This window comes from Hylobates moloch, unplaced genomic scaffold, assembly GCF_009828535.3.
Source record: "Hylobates moloch isolate HMO894 unplaced genomic scaffold, HMol_V3 SCAFFOLD_10, whole genome shotgun sequence".
Lineage (NCBI taxonomy): Eukaryota > Metazoa > Chordata > Mammalia > Primates > Hylobatidae > Hylobates > Hylobates moloch.
In genome coordinates, this window is record NW_026652285.1 from 16,072,349 (window position 1) to 16,088,308 (window position 15,960).

General features: G+C 41.9%; 2 protein-coding genes across 8 annotated transcripts in view; one reads left to right on the plus strand and one right to left on the minus strand.

Annotated features, from left to right (window-relative positions):
- The window catches only part of EFCAB5 (EF-hand calcium binding domain 5), a 153,332-nt gene extending 141,558 nt beyond the window's left edge, over positions 1–11,774 (minus strand). Inside the window, exon 1 of one of the 2 annotated variants that reach the window (XM_058444970.1) lies at positions 11,605–11,774. The gene's annotated coding sequence lies outside the window, so the exon portion shown is untranslated. The remainder of the gene's footprint in view (positions 1–11,604) is intronic. The other variant, XM_058444962.1, reaches the window with a different exon arrangement.
- Positions 11,321–15,960, plus strand: part of SSH2 (slingshot protein phosphatase 2) — a 313,558-nt gene continuing 308,918 nt past the window's right edge. For 2 of the 6 annotated variants that reach the window (XM_058444977.1, XM_032163114.2), the window contains exon 1: positions 11,321–11,635. In XM_058444977.1, coding sequence (XP_058300960.1) covers positions 11,573–11,635 — 63 coding nt within the window. In that variant the 5' untranslated portion in view covers positions 11,321–11,572. The remainder of the gene's footprint in view (positions 11,636–15,960) is intronic. The other 4 variants (XM_058444971.1, XM_032163109.2, XM_032163112.2 and 1 more) reach the window with 4 other exon arrangements.

Consider the following 15,960-nt stretch of genomic DNA (forward strand, 5'->3'; position numbering starts at 1 on the left):
TATCAAATCACTGCCATGCCAAAAATCATTTAAGAGTTTGTATATATATGAGCTAGGTGTTGTGTAAAGAGTAAATTACATTCACACAGTCTCTGCCTCCAGGACAGTTACAGCCTAGAGACTCTAATTTGAAATAGTATGTATCTAATGCTCTAGCGTATTCCCTTCTCTTTCTTTTCTTTTTTTTTTATTTTTTTACAGAGTCTCATTCTGTCGCCCAGGCTGGACTACAGTGGCGTAATCTCGGCTCACTGCAACCTCCACCTCCTGGGTTCAAGTGATTCTCCTGCCTCAGCCTCCCGAGTAGCTGGGACTACAGGTGCTTACCACCACACCTGGCTAATTTTTGTACGTTTAGTAGAGATGGGGTTTCACCATGTTGGCCAGGCTGGTCTTGAACTCCTGACCTCAAGTGATCCACCCTCCTCAGCCTCCGAAAGTGCTGGGATTACAGGTGTGAGGCACCGCACCTGGCCATTCCCTTTTCTTTTTATCAACATAACACCTGTTCTAGCTAAATAAACCAAAAGTACTGCCTTTGGAGAGAAGAGTTTCCAGCATTTAAAAATAGCTGCCTCAAAGCTTTTTTGAAGCACTTAATAAATAATAAATAATAGAAAATAAATTTATATGATAGCTCCCAACTGTATATTCTCAACAGCCTCATTTCTTTGCTTATGGTGTCCATCTCCTGAAATTGCTGAGAAGCTTCCTTCCATTTCTTTTTAAATCTATTTGGTTTGGATGCACTCAGATAAATTCAACTCAATAAGACTTTATTAGGTGCTTTCTATATGCAGGCAAATGTTGGGGCTGAAAAGGATGAATAAGAACTGCCTTAAAGAGTTCCCAGTTTAGTCCGGGCGCAGTGGCTCACGCTTGTAATCCCAGCACTTTGGGAGGCCAAGGCAGGTGGATCATCTGAAGTCAGGAGTTCGAGACCAGCCTGGCCAACATAGTGAAACCCTATCTCTACTAAAAATACAAAAAAGTAGCTGAGTGTGTTGGTGGGTGCCTGTGATCCCAGCTACGTAGGAGGCTGAGGCAGGAGAATGGCTTGAACCTGGGAGGCGGAGGTTGCAGTGAGCCAAGATCATGCCATTGCACTCCAGACTGGGCAACAAGCGAAACTCCGTCTCAAAAAAAAAAAAAAAAAAAAGAGTTCCCAGTTCAGTGAGGGAAAGAGATGCAATTCAATCTGCAAAGTGCAAGAGTAGAGGTACACACAAAATGTTAAGGAACAGAGAAATAAGCAATTAATTTTCCCAGGGTAGTTAGGGACATTTTCACAAAGGAAGCTGGCTAGTAAAAGACTAGTAAGAAATTTGAAGCAGAAGGAACAAACACTCCAGGTTCAAAAAGTGTTTGAAGAATTCATATAGCAGATATGCTGATATGGAGAAAGTGTTAGTGGTCTGGATAGAAGATCAAATCAGCTACAACATTCCCTTAAGCCAAAGCCCAATCCAGAGCAAGGCCCTACCTTCTCTTCAATTCTGTGAAGGCTGAGAGAGGTGAGAAAGCTGCAGAGGAAAAGCTGAAAACTATCAGAAGTTGATTCATGGGGTTTAAGCAAAGAAGATATCTCCATAACTTAAAAGCGCAAGGTGAAGCTGCAAGTGCTGATGTAGAAGTTGCTGCAAGTTACCTAAAAGATTTAACTAAGATCATCAGTGAAGGTGGCTACACTAAACAATGGATTTTCCATGCAGACAAAACAGCCTTCTATTGGAAGAGGATGCTATCTAGGATTTCATAGCTGGAGAGAAGTCAACGTCTGGCTTCAAAGCTTCAAAGAATAGGCTGATTCTCTTGTTTGGGGCTAATGCAGCTGGTAACTTTAAGTTGAAACCAATGCTCATTTATCATTTCAAAAATCTTAACCCTTAAGAATTATGCTAAATCTATTCTGCCTGTACTCTATAAATGGAACAACAAAGTCTGGATGACAGCACATTTGTTTACAGTTTGGCTTAAGGAATATTTTAAATACACCCTTGAGATCTACTGCTCAGGAAAATTGATTCCTTTCAAAATATTACTGTTCATTGACAGTGCACTTGGTCACCTAAGAGCTCTGATGGAAATGTACAAGGTAATTAATGTTGTTCCCATGCCTGCCAATACAGAATCCATTCTGCAGCCCATGGATCAAAGACCAATTTCAACTTTCAAGTCTTATTTAAGAAATACATTTCATAAGGCTATAGCTTCCATAGATAGTGATTATTCTGATGGATTTGGGCAAAGTAAATTGAAAACCTTCTTGAAAGGATTCACCATTCTAGATGTCATTAAGAACATTTGTGATTCATGGAAGGAAGTCAAAATATCAGCATTAACAGAGTTTGGAAGAAGTTGATTCCAACCCTCATGGATGACTTTGAGGGCCCCAGGACTTCAGTGGAAGAAGTAACTGCAGATGTAATGGAACTAGCAAGAGACCTAGAATTAGAAGTGAGGCCTGAAGATGTGACTGAATTGCTGCAATCTCATGATAAAACTTGAATGAATGAGGAGTGTCTTCTTATAGATGGGCAAAGAAAGCAGTTTCTTGAGGTGGAATCACTCCTGGTGAAGACACTGTGAACATCATTGAAATGACAACAAAGGATTTAGAATACTACATAACCTTAGTTGTTGAAGCAGTGGTAGGATATGACAGGACTGACTCTAATTTTGAAAGAAGTTGCACTGTGGGTAAAAAGTTATCAAACAGCATCGAACGTTACAGAGAAATTATTCAAGACAGGAAGAGTCAATCAATGTGGCAAACTCGATTGTCTTAATTTAAGATATTTTCACAGCCACACTAGCCTTCAGCAACCAGCACTCTGATCAGTTATCAGCTATCAACATCGAGGCAAGATTCTCCATCAGCAAAAAGATTTTGAGTGGATAAAGGCTCGTATGATTGTTAGCATTTTTTAGCAAAAAAAGTATTTTTAAATTAAGATATGCACATTTTTTAGACATAATGCTACTGCACACTTAATAGACTATAGTATAAATATAACTTTTATATATGCATTGGGAAACCAAAACTTCATGTGACCACTTTATTGTGATGTTCTCTTTATTGTAGTGGTCTGGAACCAAACCCAAAATATCTCCAAGGTCTGCCTGTATGAGGGCCAAAAATATAATTTTAGTCACCACAATGGAGAATTCCAACCTCTCACCCAGTTCCTTAATTGAAAGGTGGGTGCCTTTGAGAAAGAGCTCTGTAGCATTGCCACTAGTATATACTGAAAAATCTTCCTCTAAGTCTTTTCCACGGAGATTGATGGCCATTTCCTAAAATGGTTTTGTGTTAGGGAAAAGGAATATCCAGGTTTTTCAGAGATATCTAAACACTGATTCTAAACTGATGTTAATCCTGGGGATCCAAAATACCACTTCAGTCCATAAGGTTAAGTGGGGGTTTGCGGTGGCCAGATGGAGTCTTAACTCAAGTTTGAATCACAGTGGTTTAGTAGGGCTATAGAACCACCCTGTGGTGATTTCATCAGTCCCTGAATATATAATTAGAACAGAGATACTGGTAACTGGCAGGAGCTCTATATCTGTTCTCTGACTCTGGAATAAGGACTATTATAGTAGGAAGGGCCAAGTAGAAGGCTTTGAAAACCTCCCCTCAAACCCCCTTCAAACACACCAGGACAGTAAACAAAAATATTGCTTCCTTGGGGTTGGGAGGATGGGGGATTACAGAGATTAATGAAACCAGTAAAGATCTGAAAGAAGCAGAAGTGAGGCTGGGCACAGTGTCTCACGTCTGTAATCCTAGCACTTTAGGAGGCCAAGGCGGGTGGATCACCTGAGGTCAGGAGTTTGAGACCAGCCTGGTCAACATGGTGAAACCCCGTCTGTACTAAAACTATGAAACTTAGCTGGGCGTGGTGGCACATGCCTGTAATCCCAGCTACTTGGGAGGCTGAGGTGGGAGAATCACTTGAAGCTGGGAGGCAGAGGTTGCAGTGAGCCGAGATCGCGCCACTGCACTCTAGCCTGGGCGACAGAAACTCTGTCTCAAAAAAAAAAGAAAAATGAAGCAAGAGTGATGAAAGCTACCTCACACCAATTTAACTTGCCTGTTTGGCCTGTGAAAAAGAAGGTGGATGGATCTTGGAGAATGACTGTGGATTACTGTAAATTTTATCAGATTATGCCTCCACTTGCACCTCCTCTTCCATACGTAGTATCTTTATTGGAGCAAATCAACACAGCCCTTGGCACCTGGTATGTAGCTATTGTCCCATAAAATGCCTATTTCTCCATATAAACTGGCAAGAAACACCTGAAGCAGTTTGGTTTTACTTGGCAGGGCCAACAATATCCCTTCACAGTCTTGCCTCAGGGCTATATCATTTCTCTAGCTCTCTGCCATAATATAGTCTACAGAGATATTGAGCATCTTGACTTCCCAGTCAGCATTACATTGATGAAAGTATGCTGATTGTATCTGAGGAGCAGGAAGTAGCAAGATCTTTAACTGTCTTTAAGAGATATATGCAAACCAGAGGATGGGAAATAAATTCCATTCTGGCATCAATTTCCATATCAATCAAGTACCAGTTATTAAATTATTGTCTCATCTCCAAATTCATCCATTTTTACTCTTCTTTGTTGCTAAAGCTGAGACCCTGAAAATCACATTTCTTTGCCTTGCCAGCTGGCTTTGTTATACTATGCTAACTGGGGGCACCAGAGGGACATCCCACACCTGAAGGAAAGACAAGACACTTGCTCCTTCTTGTCTATCCCCTGATTGCTTCTTTTTTTTTTATTATTATACTTTAAGTTCTAGGGCACATGTTCACAACATGCAGGTTTGTTACATATGTATACATGTGCCATGTTGGTGTGCTGCACCCATTAACTCATCATTTACATTAGGTATATCTCCTAATGCTATCCCTCCCCTCTCCCCCCACCCCACGACAGGCCCCAGTGTGCGATGTTCCCCTTCCTGTGTCCAAGTGTTCTCATTGTTCAATTCCCACCTATGAGTGAGAACATGCGGTGTTTGGTTTTTTGTCCTTGCGATCGTTTGCTCAGAATGATGGTTTCCAGCTTCATCCATGTCCCTACAAAGGACATGAACTCATCCTTTTTTATGGCTGCATAGTATTCCATGGTGTATACATGCCACATTTTCCCTGACTGCTTCTTGTGGCTTTTGGTTCCTGTGTGCTTCACCTAGTAATGCTTCTTCATCCTGGTAGCAGCATTTCCTTTTTGTAGCAACAGCTGAATCCAGTTTGTAGTAGTTTTTCTATAGTTCTATAATTTTCATTACTCTAAGGCACCACCACCAGCCAGTCAGTGCTCCTGCTTCAGAAGTCTGTGTCCCAGAACCCTGGCTGCCATGAAGACCCTCCTCTAATCTCAGAGGCACTAACACCAGCTGAGCAGCACTTTCTCTTCAGAGACCTTAGTTTTAGCTCTGTGGGGCCAATCCTCTAAATTTCTAAATTTTTCCCTTTGCTTCATTTCTTTTTGTTTTGTTTTGTTTTGTTTTTTTTGTTTTCTAGCCCTTAAGGTGGGAGGAATTACTCACCATTGTGATACTTTATATTTCTCTTTTTACTTTTTTAGTTATCTACTTAACAACTTTATATCTAGTTATTAATTCTTTGTTAAAATTTCTTGGCAAATAACTGGTAGAGTTTCTGTTTTTTTGAGACAAGGTCTTGCTCTGTCACCCAGGCTGGAGTATAATGGCACAGTAATAGCTCACTGCAACCTCAACCTCCTGGGCTCAAGCAATCCTCCCACCTCAGCCCCCTAAGTAGCTAGGACTGCAGGTGTGTACCACCACACCTGGCTAATTTTGGTATTTTTTGGAGAGATGAGGTCTTACTATGTTGCCTAGGCCGCTCTCAAATTCCTAGCCTTATGCACTCCTCCTGCCTCAGCCTCCCAAAGTACTGGAATTACAGGCATAAGGCACCACACCCCACCCAAGCTGGTGTTCTTTCTGTCTCCTGTCAGGACACAGTCAAATGAAGTTAGTAAAAGTTAAAGTTTTTATAAAACTTAAGAAAAAATACAACCAAGTGAAAACAACACATGACTCAATAATACTGCAATTGCTCTCAGCTCTTATATATCTGTGCTACATTAATTTATACTTACAATTATGCCCAAGTTGTTTCAAATATAAGGGATTGGATTATCAAGGATAGGACCATGATTTCTTTTGTCTTTTTTTGACTCACTTTTTTTTTTTGTTCTCCCTTAAGCTTAGCTGTATAAGCCATAATCTTTTAAGTGAAATACTTCATTTGGTATGCAATGAATGAGTTATAGATATATTGCAAGATAGGGATCTATTCAGTCTGAGGAATTACTTAAAAGAACTGGAGTGGTTGATAAATCTAGGTAATTCACTCCTGGCAAGAAGCAGTGTGATCTAGAGATTCTCCGCAGACCCCCAAAATCAGGGTGTGAATACCCACCCTAGTATGCCCATGGTTCCACTGGTGGACAGCACAGTGAAGTTCTTGCCAAGCAAAGCCAAGGAGTATTCTACCACCAAGTCATCACTTTCACAAGACAATTGTAGTACACGTTGCTGCCTATCATAAACACTGACCTTTGGAGGATGTTCCAGGTACCAAAAGAGCAGGACTTACAGCCTCAGATAAGGCCAGGAAATGCAGGGAGGCCTGCTAGGTACTCCTGATGAACTCAGCTCACAATCTCTCTTTTTATATATATGTAGCATTCTTCCTTTTGTTTATACCTGATGTGCCCTTTTAATTATGTTCAAGTTAGATGCAGAATTATTGATCTAATAACACAATCATACTCTGCAAATTAGACCTTTATCCATATTTTGCAATAGATGCTTGACATGAAAAGTGTTTGGGTAGATGGGGAAATTCCCATTGGCAAATGTAATGAGGAAATACCCTGTTGTAATGTGGATATATTATCAATTATAATTTATACTTTTAAATTTTGAATTGTTGTGAAAATTGTTTAAAAGTTTTTTTATCACCTACTTGTATAAACTAAGTTCTCATCAATAATGACTACCAAGAATTTGAAGAGATCACTGTTAAACTGTCTCGTTCAAGAACTGCATGCAGTCATTTCAATCATAAAATCCTGTATAAAAAATGTTAGGTTTATAGAAGCAATCTCAGGTTTTTCATTAAATTTCTAGACAACTTTGTTTGGAAATGTATACAAATTCAATATTTAGTGTCATCCTTAATATGTTTATTTTTCTCATTAAAAGTAAGTAATATAAAGAAAACAATTTTTTTCACCAAGCCCCATGTAATTAGTTGCCTCCAATTCCCCTTTAATTTATCCCAGTGTGCTGCACAAATATTATTTCTATGGATGTCATGATGTGGAAAAAAAAGGTAGAGAACCACCCCTTTAACATTTAGATCAGGATTCTTCACCTTGGTTCCTTGATAGGTTTTAGTAGGTATGAGAAATATGCAAGTATATTTTTCTGGAGAGAAGGTCAATAGTTTTCATCAGGTTCTCAAAGCTTAAGAACCAGCTAACCTCAGAGATTTCAAGCTCCCCTATAATTTCACCCTGGAAGAAATATTGATACAAGTTAAGGGCTAAATGGACTCCAGTGGTACAACCAGGCCTCCAGCATCATAGGTGGGAAGAGTGAAAGTGCTATAAATAGAACTAGGAGGACTTTTGTCTCTTTGGCTCCCTCTTTTGGGAATCCTGCTCTTGGCCTCTCTCTCCTCAAATTCAGCTAGAATAGTAAGAGGATCCTAGGATCTTCACTCTATTAGAAAATATCTCCTCTCTCAGTTCACCAGAAGACCTAGCAGGAACCAGGGTGGAGCCTAGGGAAATTAGGTATAAATGGGGCACGGAGCATAGATTTCATCAAATGCTTACTGTGGTCCAGCTCTGTTCACAAAGTGACTGTACTGGGATCTGCAGACAAAGCCTGAAAGCCAATATCATAAAGAGCACATTTGTCCAGACCTTCTCTCCTTTGTTTCTATAGAACTTTGTACGTATATAGACTTCTCTTATATTTCTACATACCTCCTTTAGCACCTAGCAGAGGTGACAGAAGCCATGGTACCACTAAACTATGCTCTAATTATTTGTTGATGTGTTTTCCCCTATTAATTGGCTTTGAGCCCCTAAGAGGTAGATAAACATTTGTCTTGTTCTTAAAGCAGTGTCTAGTATATGATACACATTCAATAAATATTTTCTCAATTATTAGTAAATAAATTAATGAACATGCACCAATAAGTTCCAAATCTTACTTTCCTTAAAAGGTATATACCAGGAAGAGATATTTCCCCTGAAAATTAATAAATTAACTTCCTGATACAAACAATGTGAATTTTGGCATCTCATAATTCACTTTTGATCAGGATTTTATCACCTTAGATATGTGGAACAAAAATGTTCCACACTTACCTACAGATGAAACATGTCTTGACCCCTAATCTACTTCTACTATTACGAAAAACAATGATGGCCTGGTGCGGGGGCTCACACCTGTAATCACAGCACTTTGTGAGGCCAAAGCAGGTGGATCATATGAGGTCAGGAGTTTGAGACCAGCCTGACCAACATGGTGAAACCCCCGTCTCTACTAAAAAGACATAAAATTAGCCGGGCGTGGTGGCACATGCCTGTACTCCCAGCTACTCAGGAGGCTGAGACAGGAGAATAGCTTGAACCTGGGAGGTGGAGGTTGCAGTGAGCTGAGATCGTGCCATTGCACTCCAGCCTGGGCAACAAGAGCAAAAACTCCGTGTCAAAAAAAAAAAAAAAAAAAGCCGGGCACAGTGGTTCACATCTGTAATCCTAGAATTTTGGGAGGCCAAGGTGGGCAGATCACTTAAGGACAGGAGTTCGAGACCAGCCTGGCCAATATGGTGAAACCCCGTCTCTACTAAAAATACATAAATTAGCCGGGTGTGGTGGCAGGCCCCTGTAATCCCAGCTACTCGGGAGGCTGAGGCAGGAGAATTGCTTGAACCCGGGAGGCGGAGGTTGCAGTGAGCCAAGATTGCACCACTGCACTCCAGCCTGGGCAGAAAAGGGAGACTCCGTCTCAAAAAAAAAAAAAAAAAAAAAAAAAAGTTATCTTAATTGCATAGAGGGTTTTACAGTTTATTCTGCATTTTACTATACATTATCTCAAGAATCCTGTCAGTTAGGGTTCCATTGTAGAAATAAAGGAATTGAAGCTCAAAAAGTTCAAGCCATAATAAGGTTTTAGAGCTGGAACTAGAAACCAGGTCTTCTGATTCCTATGGTAGTGCTCTTTCTCACTGCAAGGTTAATGGACTTAAGCTTTTCATCTTCCAAAAGAATTTCTGAAGAGTATGTTACCATGAAAAAGTAGATCATCATTGTTGCCCTCCCTGAGTCAGAGAATCAACATACAAGTACTAAGACCCACAGATTTGAATATTACTTTTTCTAGAATGATACTTTGTTTTTTATTTTATTTTATTTTATTTATTTTTTTTTTTTGAGATGGAGTCTCGCTCTGTGGCCCAGGCTGGAGTGCAGTGGCGCAATCTCAGCTCACTGCAAGCTCCGCCTCCCGGGTTCAAGCAATTCTCCTGCCTCAGCCTCTCCGAGTAGCTGGGACTACAGGCGCCCGCCACCACGCCCGGCTAATTTTTTTGTATTTTTAGTAGAGACGGGGTTTCACCGTGGTCTCGATCTCCTGACCTGGTGATCCGCCCGCCTCGGCCTCCCAAAGTGCTGGGATTACAAGCGTGAGCCACTGCGCCCGGCCTGATACTTTGGTTCATAAAGCACATATATTTCATTTATTTGAGTTCATTCAGCTTCTAGCTATGTGTATTTCTTGGCTATGTATCTAGTTTCCTCTTTGGTCTCCCATGCATTGGTTCAAAGTTCTTACTTCTGAACCTTGCCTTCTCTTTTCCTGTTTACTACGGAGCTCTGGGAAAAACACAGTCAGATTGTTTAATCTGTGAACCATACATCTTTGTTTAATTTTGTCTCACAGGCACTCCTGATCACCACCAGGGGGCAAAAGCCTACCAGCTGGCTTCTGCACTACACTCTACATAGGACTGTACAGTACAGGGACCCTCAGTGTCTGATTCTTGATGGAACCTCCCTGCTAATTATTTCAACCACAGGGCCCCAGGGAGAGAACAAAGGCTCAGCACAGAGGACTCTTGTGGCGTTTAACCGTACAGCAGCCAGAAAGAGCTCATGACAGCCCTGTCAGTTTAAAAGAAGCAATGAGATCCAAGAGTGTTTGAATGACAAACAGGAGGGGGTGGGTTTTAATAACTGCAAACTCCCGAGTGTGTGTGTTTTCTACAGCTTTGATACGTACGGTGGTATTTACCAGCTCATCCACTCAAGCTGAGCAATAGCCTTGTCAACTCTCTTTCTTTGTGTAAATAATCAGTGATATTTGCATTGTGCAATTTTTTTCCTTTTTAATCTTGATTTTCCATTACATTGTTTGCTTATGTTCTGCAGACAATTTATCCCTGAGAAAACCATTCCCTTAAAATATCTTTTAATCTACATTTTTACATAGGTCTATGAAAGAATGACATTTAGAGACGAAGGAGAAGAAAGCTTAACGAGCAAATCCTGTTTAATTAAAAGAATGTCTTCACAGCAGGAGGCAAGTGAGAGGTCAATAGCAGGCTGGACCCTCACAACTCAGCAAGCCCGGCTTCCTCGGACTCCCAGGCGCGCTCAGCTTCTCTTCTCCTCAGGAATAATGAGTAAGTCTTTAGACAGGCAATAGATGAAGCATGAGGGTACCACAAACCTTTCCAGGGTATCAAACGGAAAATGGTTTTCTTTCCAGAAGTCTCATCATAAAACATGGACGGAAGGGTGGGAAAGTTGAGAAAAAGCCCCCGAGAGCCGGAGTGAAGGGAGTAAACTGGTCTAGCCCAGTCCTGTCTGCGCCAAGTGAGAGGGTTTGAAACTCCGCGGAGCCCTTTCCCAATAGAAAACGTGTTTGCTTCAGGATTTTCATCTCAGCTGCTTTTTTTTTTTAAGGTTGGTTAAGCTGTGCGCCGCCCCACCTCATAAAATGGTTGTCTCTCAGAAGTGAAGACTCCAGCGGCCCCCCGCCCTGGGACCCCTCACCCGGCTGGCTCCCTTCGGCCCCTTTCCCCACTCCACTCCACAGCACCCAGCGCTGGCAAACCGCGCGATTCCAGCGCGAAGGAGGAAACCCATGAGGGTGCGGCGGCCCGAGGCGCACGCACTCGGCCGGCTTCCGGCAACTCAAGGGTTACGACCAGGCGGCGGCGCGCGCCAAGGGGAGAGGCGGTAGCTGACAGGTGGCGCCTGCGCACTGGGAGCGCTCATTGTGCCCCGCAGCTGCCTAACCGCCCGCCCGCCGCCCGTTCGGCGCGTCAGTCGGCGAGAGTCTGGTGGTGGGTGCGGAGTCTGCGGCCGTTCCCGCGGCCTCCTCCTCCTCCCCGTTCCCGTCACCCCCACCCCGCACCCCTTTCCCCATCCCGGCTCCGTCACCCTCCCGCCCCCCACACTCAGGACAAGAATGCCCTGCCCGGAACAACCCAGCAGCGCCTAGATGGCTTTGGTCACGGTCCAGCGGTCACCTACCCCCAGCACCACCTCCAGCCCCTGCGCCTCGGTGAGTCCTTCCTGGCGGCCGCTCCTCTTGCTTCTGTCACTGCGGCTCCGCTTTGCCTCAGCGGGTCCCGCCGAAGGCCACTGCGCACGCGCCGCGCCGCTTCCCAGGCCTTGGCACTCGGCTGCCGCGAACCCCCCACACCCCCATCTTAAAGACTAGCAGCAGGAACTACAAGACGTTGATTTTTGCCCCCATCAGCCTGAGCACCTAGCTCCTCACAATCCTCGCCCTGAAATCCCCTGTGGCATGCCTCCCTATGGCCTGAGCACTTCCTTTTGGTAATGAGTCATTCTTGCTTTTCACCCTCCCCCTTCTTTTACCTTCTGTTGCTCTGCTGCAGGGAGGGGACCGTGAGCCTCCTGCGTTGCCCCTTACCCACACCCACATCTCTTACCCACACCATTTCATAGACCTGTTCAGTATTTGCACACTGCACACCCTTCTTTGGACTCGCCAGGGTGTGTACCTTCCCCTAGTCACTTGATGGCTTTCTTTTGCTCTGTACTGTTCAGGCTTTGGTGCCCAACGGTAGTTATTCCTTGGTTTCTCCCGCCTGCCCCCCACCCCAAAGGGTGGCAATGATCTCTGTTTCCTGGACCTCTTACCTTTCCTTTATGAGGTCCCGAAGCATCTGGTGCTGCTTGGTGATCAGTGCCAAATTATTTCCGTCTTACAGATATTTATGCCTTACACTCATTGCTCATGATCATTCTTGTTCTAAGGTCGTGTTTGTATGGCTCGTTACCTCAGATGCCTATGCCAATAAAGCATGCTCTCAGAAGGAAAATACCCAGTAACCAGCCTTTCCCCGCTAGGCCCGTCTTTGCCTTCTCTCCTCGCCCCACCCTCATTCTTTTACACTCCATTCTCTTGGCCTCCGTTTTTGAAAATATTTGTTTTTAAAAACAATATATTGCACCAGTGGGGCAAATGGGCTTTAAAAAACAAACATCCAGATGTTTTAGAGAGAAATAGACTGAATGAAAATGTGAGCAACTGGGAAAACCACCTTGAACTTCCTACAGAACTATAACTTTAAAAACGGTGTTGGTGGATTTAGTAGTATCAGGTTGCAAAAAAGGTATTTAATAAACACTGTACCACTTTCCACTGTAAAAAAATCAATCAGGTTACTCTTAATATTTATGTTAACTGAGGTGTGAACTTTGATATCCTGAAATTTGCTGGCTTGTCATTTCGGTATAATTTCCTGAATTTCAAAGTTTTGTTGTGTATGGTTGTGGTTTCTTCTTTTCTGAGCTTTAATTGCATTTTGTGTGATCAAATTGACAACTATATCTTAATAAGTGATTTTATTTCAAAGGTTAACATATCTTGTGTTGTTTCAGAGAGCAGAACTGGTATTCTTGGTTCAGGGAGGCAGATTTCCAGTGATTGTAAGGAAGAATTTGTAACAGTGGAGTGCACTGCCTTGCAAAATAGTGAGGGCACATTGCTGGAAATATTCAAGCAAAGGCTGGAGAACATTTTGCCTGGGAGGTGGTATAAAGAATTCCTGCAGTGGGGGACTTATAAGACTATTTCTAATCTAAGATTTTGTGATTTGAGAATACTTATACTTCAAAGCTGGTAAAACATTTTAGGGTCATCTGAAGACAAGTATCATAGGAATAAAACTTTAATATAATTTATTCTTATGTGTAGTACTTTATGCTAGTTTTTGGAAAGTCATTAACATACCATCAAACCTTCTTAATTCACTCCACTAGTAAACTCTTTGGTTTGTGGTTACTAGGCCTGATTTTGAAGAAATCGATTGAAAGTTAGTAGAGTCATGCAAATAAACTAGAAATCAGTACTATAGTAACATTTATTTTCCTTGGGCATTGTTGAAAATAGTTTATGCTATGATAATATATGTATATCAAGTTGTCGTCATACTAATTTACTTGAAGTGAATGATTAGTATACAGTAAGACCGTGTACATTTGATATGACTTCATTAGCCAAAACTTGAGTTACTTTAGAATCTTGAGGTATGTTAATAGTCACTTTTGACATAGGTAATTAAATTGATCATGTAATAAGCTCAGTTGTTGAGCAAAATCACTAATATTTCTATATCTACTAGCCTGGTTATTTCAGTTGTTTATACTTGGCCCTGTATGTAAAGGAATCCTAAGGCTGGTGTAACAATCAACGTCATTAGCATAAGTGATAAGCCAGCTTCCTTTCCCTTTAAATTGTCTTCCTATTGGACTTTATCCAGAATTGTGTTCAGCTGAGTTGTTTCGAGGTCCTTGTACTCTAGCATTTGGCTGCTGTCTGACCTCCATATATTTTGCTGTTCTATCTCTTGCTATATGAATAGGTTGGGTTGTTTGTTTTAAAATACAGAGCAAAAAGAACCTAGAGGACAATGAAAGAAGAGATTTAATTCTGTGAGGCTGGAAATTTACATTTTTTAATTAATCACTTTAAGCACTCTGTTAATACTTTTGCACTATAGGATGCAGGGCATTTTAATACTGCCAGCTCTTTAGTGTTGTTTCATTAGGCATTAAACAATATGCTAGGTGTGAGTGACCATTGTAGATACTAAGATGTATAAGAAATTGACCTGTTCATCAGGATCTTGCAATCTGGGGGGCTGGGGCATTGGAGGAAGAACAAACATGAGGTAAGAGGGAAAAGAAGAAGGAGGGGAATGATACTGTAGGTACGTGAAGAGTTTGTGATGGCCATAAGTATTGTCTGAATTCAGATTAAGATAAGTTCACTAATGGCAATGTTAATAATAACAGTATAACAATATCTAACATTTCTTGGGTCCTCATCTATGCCAGGCATCCTGTTAAGTGCTTTACATGAATTAATTCATTTACTTTACACAATATGCCTTAGGGAAGTTGCTCTTATCCCCATCTTAAAGATGAAGCTGAGGCAGAGTTATTAAGGAATATGCGCAGTGTCACTCAGCCAGTAAGTGACTGGAGTTATAATTCAAACCCAGATGTGTCTAACTTTAGAATCTGCCATCTTTTCCTTCTTGGTGATCAAAAAGTATGCCTAGTAGGTGGCTCTCGAACTAGTTCTTGAAGGATGGATTGAATTTCTATAGGCCAAGAGACAAGCTGTGAAGAAGAGAGTATTGCAAGTGAAGAGAAATTGTGTACACCAAAACTTAGAGGCAGAAGAGTACAGGGCATATCTGAAGGAATTAAATAGACCAGTTTGAGGAAGGATTTGTATGGGAGTAGTAAGAGATAAAGGCGAGGAGGCAGCTAGGGCTGCACAGGGACTACTGAGCTTGGGAGTTTGCAGTCTGAATTGATGGAGAAGGTAATGGAGAGTCTGCTGAGGTTTTGAGTAGATATGATCACAGTGGTATTTTAAGATTTTTTTTTTTTTTTGAGACAGGGTCTCACTCTGCCATTCAGGCTGGAGTGCAGCAGCACAATCTCGGCTCACTGCGACCTCCACCTCTTGGGCTCAAGCGATCCTCACACCTCAGCTTCCCCAGTAGCTGGGACTACAGGCACGCATCATCACACCTGGCTAATTTTTGTTTTTGTTTTTGTTTTTTTTGTAGAGATGAGGTTTCGCCATGTTGCCCTGGCTGGTCTCGAACTCCTGGGCCCAAGCCATCTGCCCACCTTGGCCTCCCAAAGTGCTGGGATTACAGGCATGAGCCACCACACCTGGCCTATTTTAAGAAAATTGATCTAGTAGATATGAGCCAGAGGGCTTTGAGAAAGAGAGGCCATGAGTGGAGCCAGTGAGAGGCTGCCCAGCTGTGAAGTAATAAATGCCCAAACTGGGATTTTGATGTGGTAAAGGAAAGAAAGAGACAGATGTGAGGGGTTGTGGAAAATACTTGGGAACTGATTAGATTTGCGGGGAGGGATCAGAGATGCCAACTCTTAGGATAGATACTGTTCTAACTAGATAATAGATGTTTCCTGATTATTAGAGGGCAATATAAGAATCATCTCTGTCTCTTTCGATTCTTTCTGGTATAAATTTTCTTTTTTTAAACTTTTATTTTAAAAAATGTATTAATTTTTAATGGACAAAACATAATATACAACACGATGTTTTGATATATGTGTACATTATGGAATAATTAAGTCAGGCTAATTAACTTGTATCACTTCACCTAGTTAGCTTTTTTTGTGGTGAAAACATTTAAAATGTACTCACAGCAATTTTCTTTCTTTTTTTTTTTTTTTTTTTTTTTTTTTTTTAGATGGGGTCTCACTGTAGCACAGGCTGGAGTGCAGGGGCACAATCATAGCTTACTGCAGCCTCAAGTTCCTGGGCTCAAGTGATGCTCCTACCTCAGCCCCCTGAGTATCTGGGAC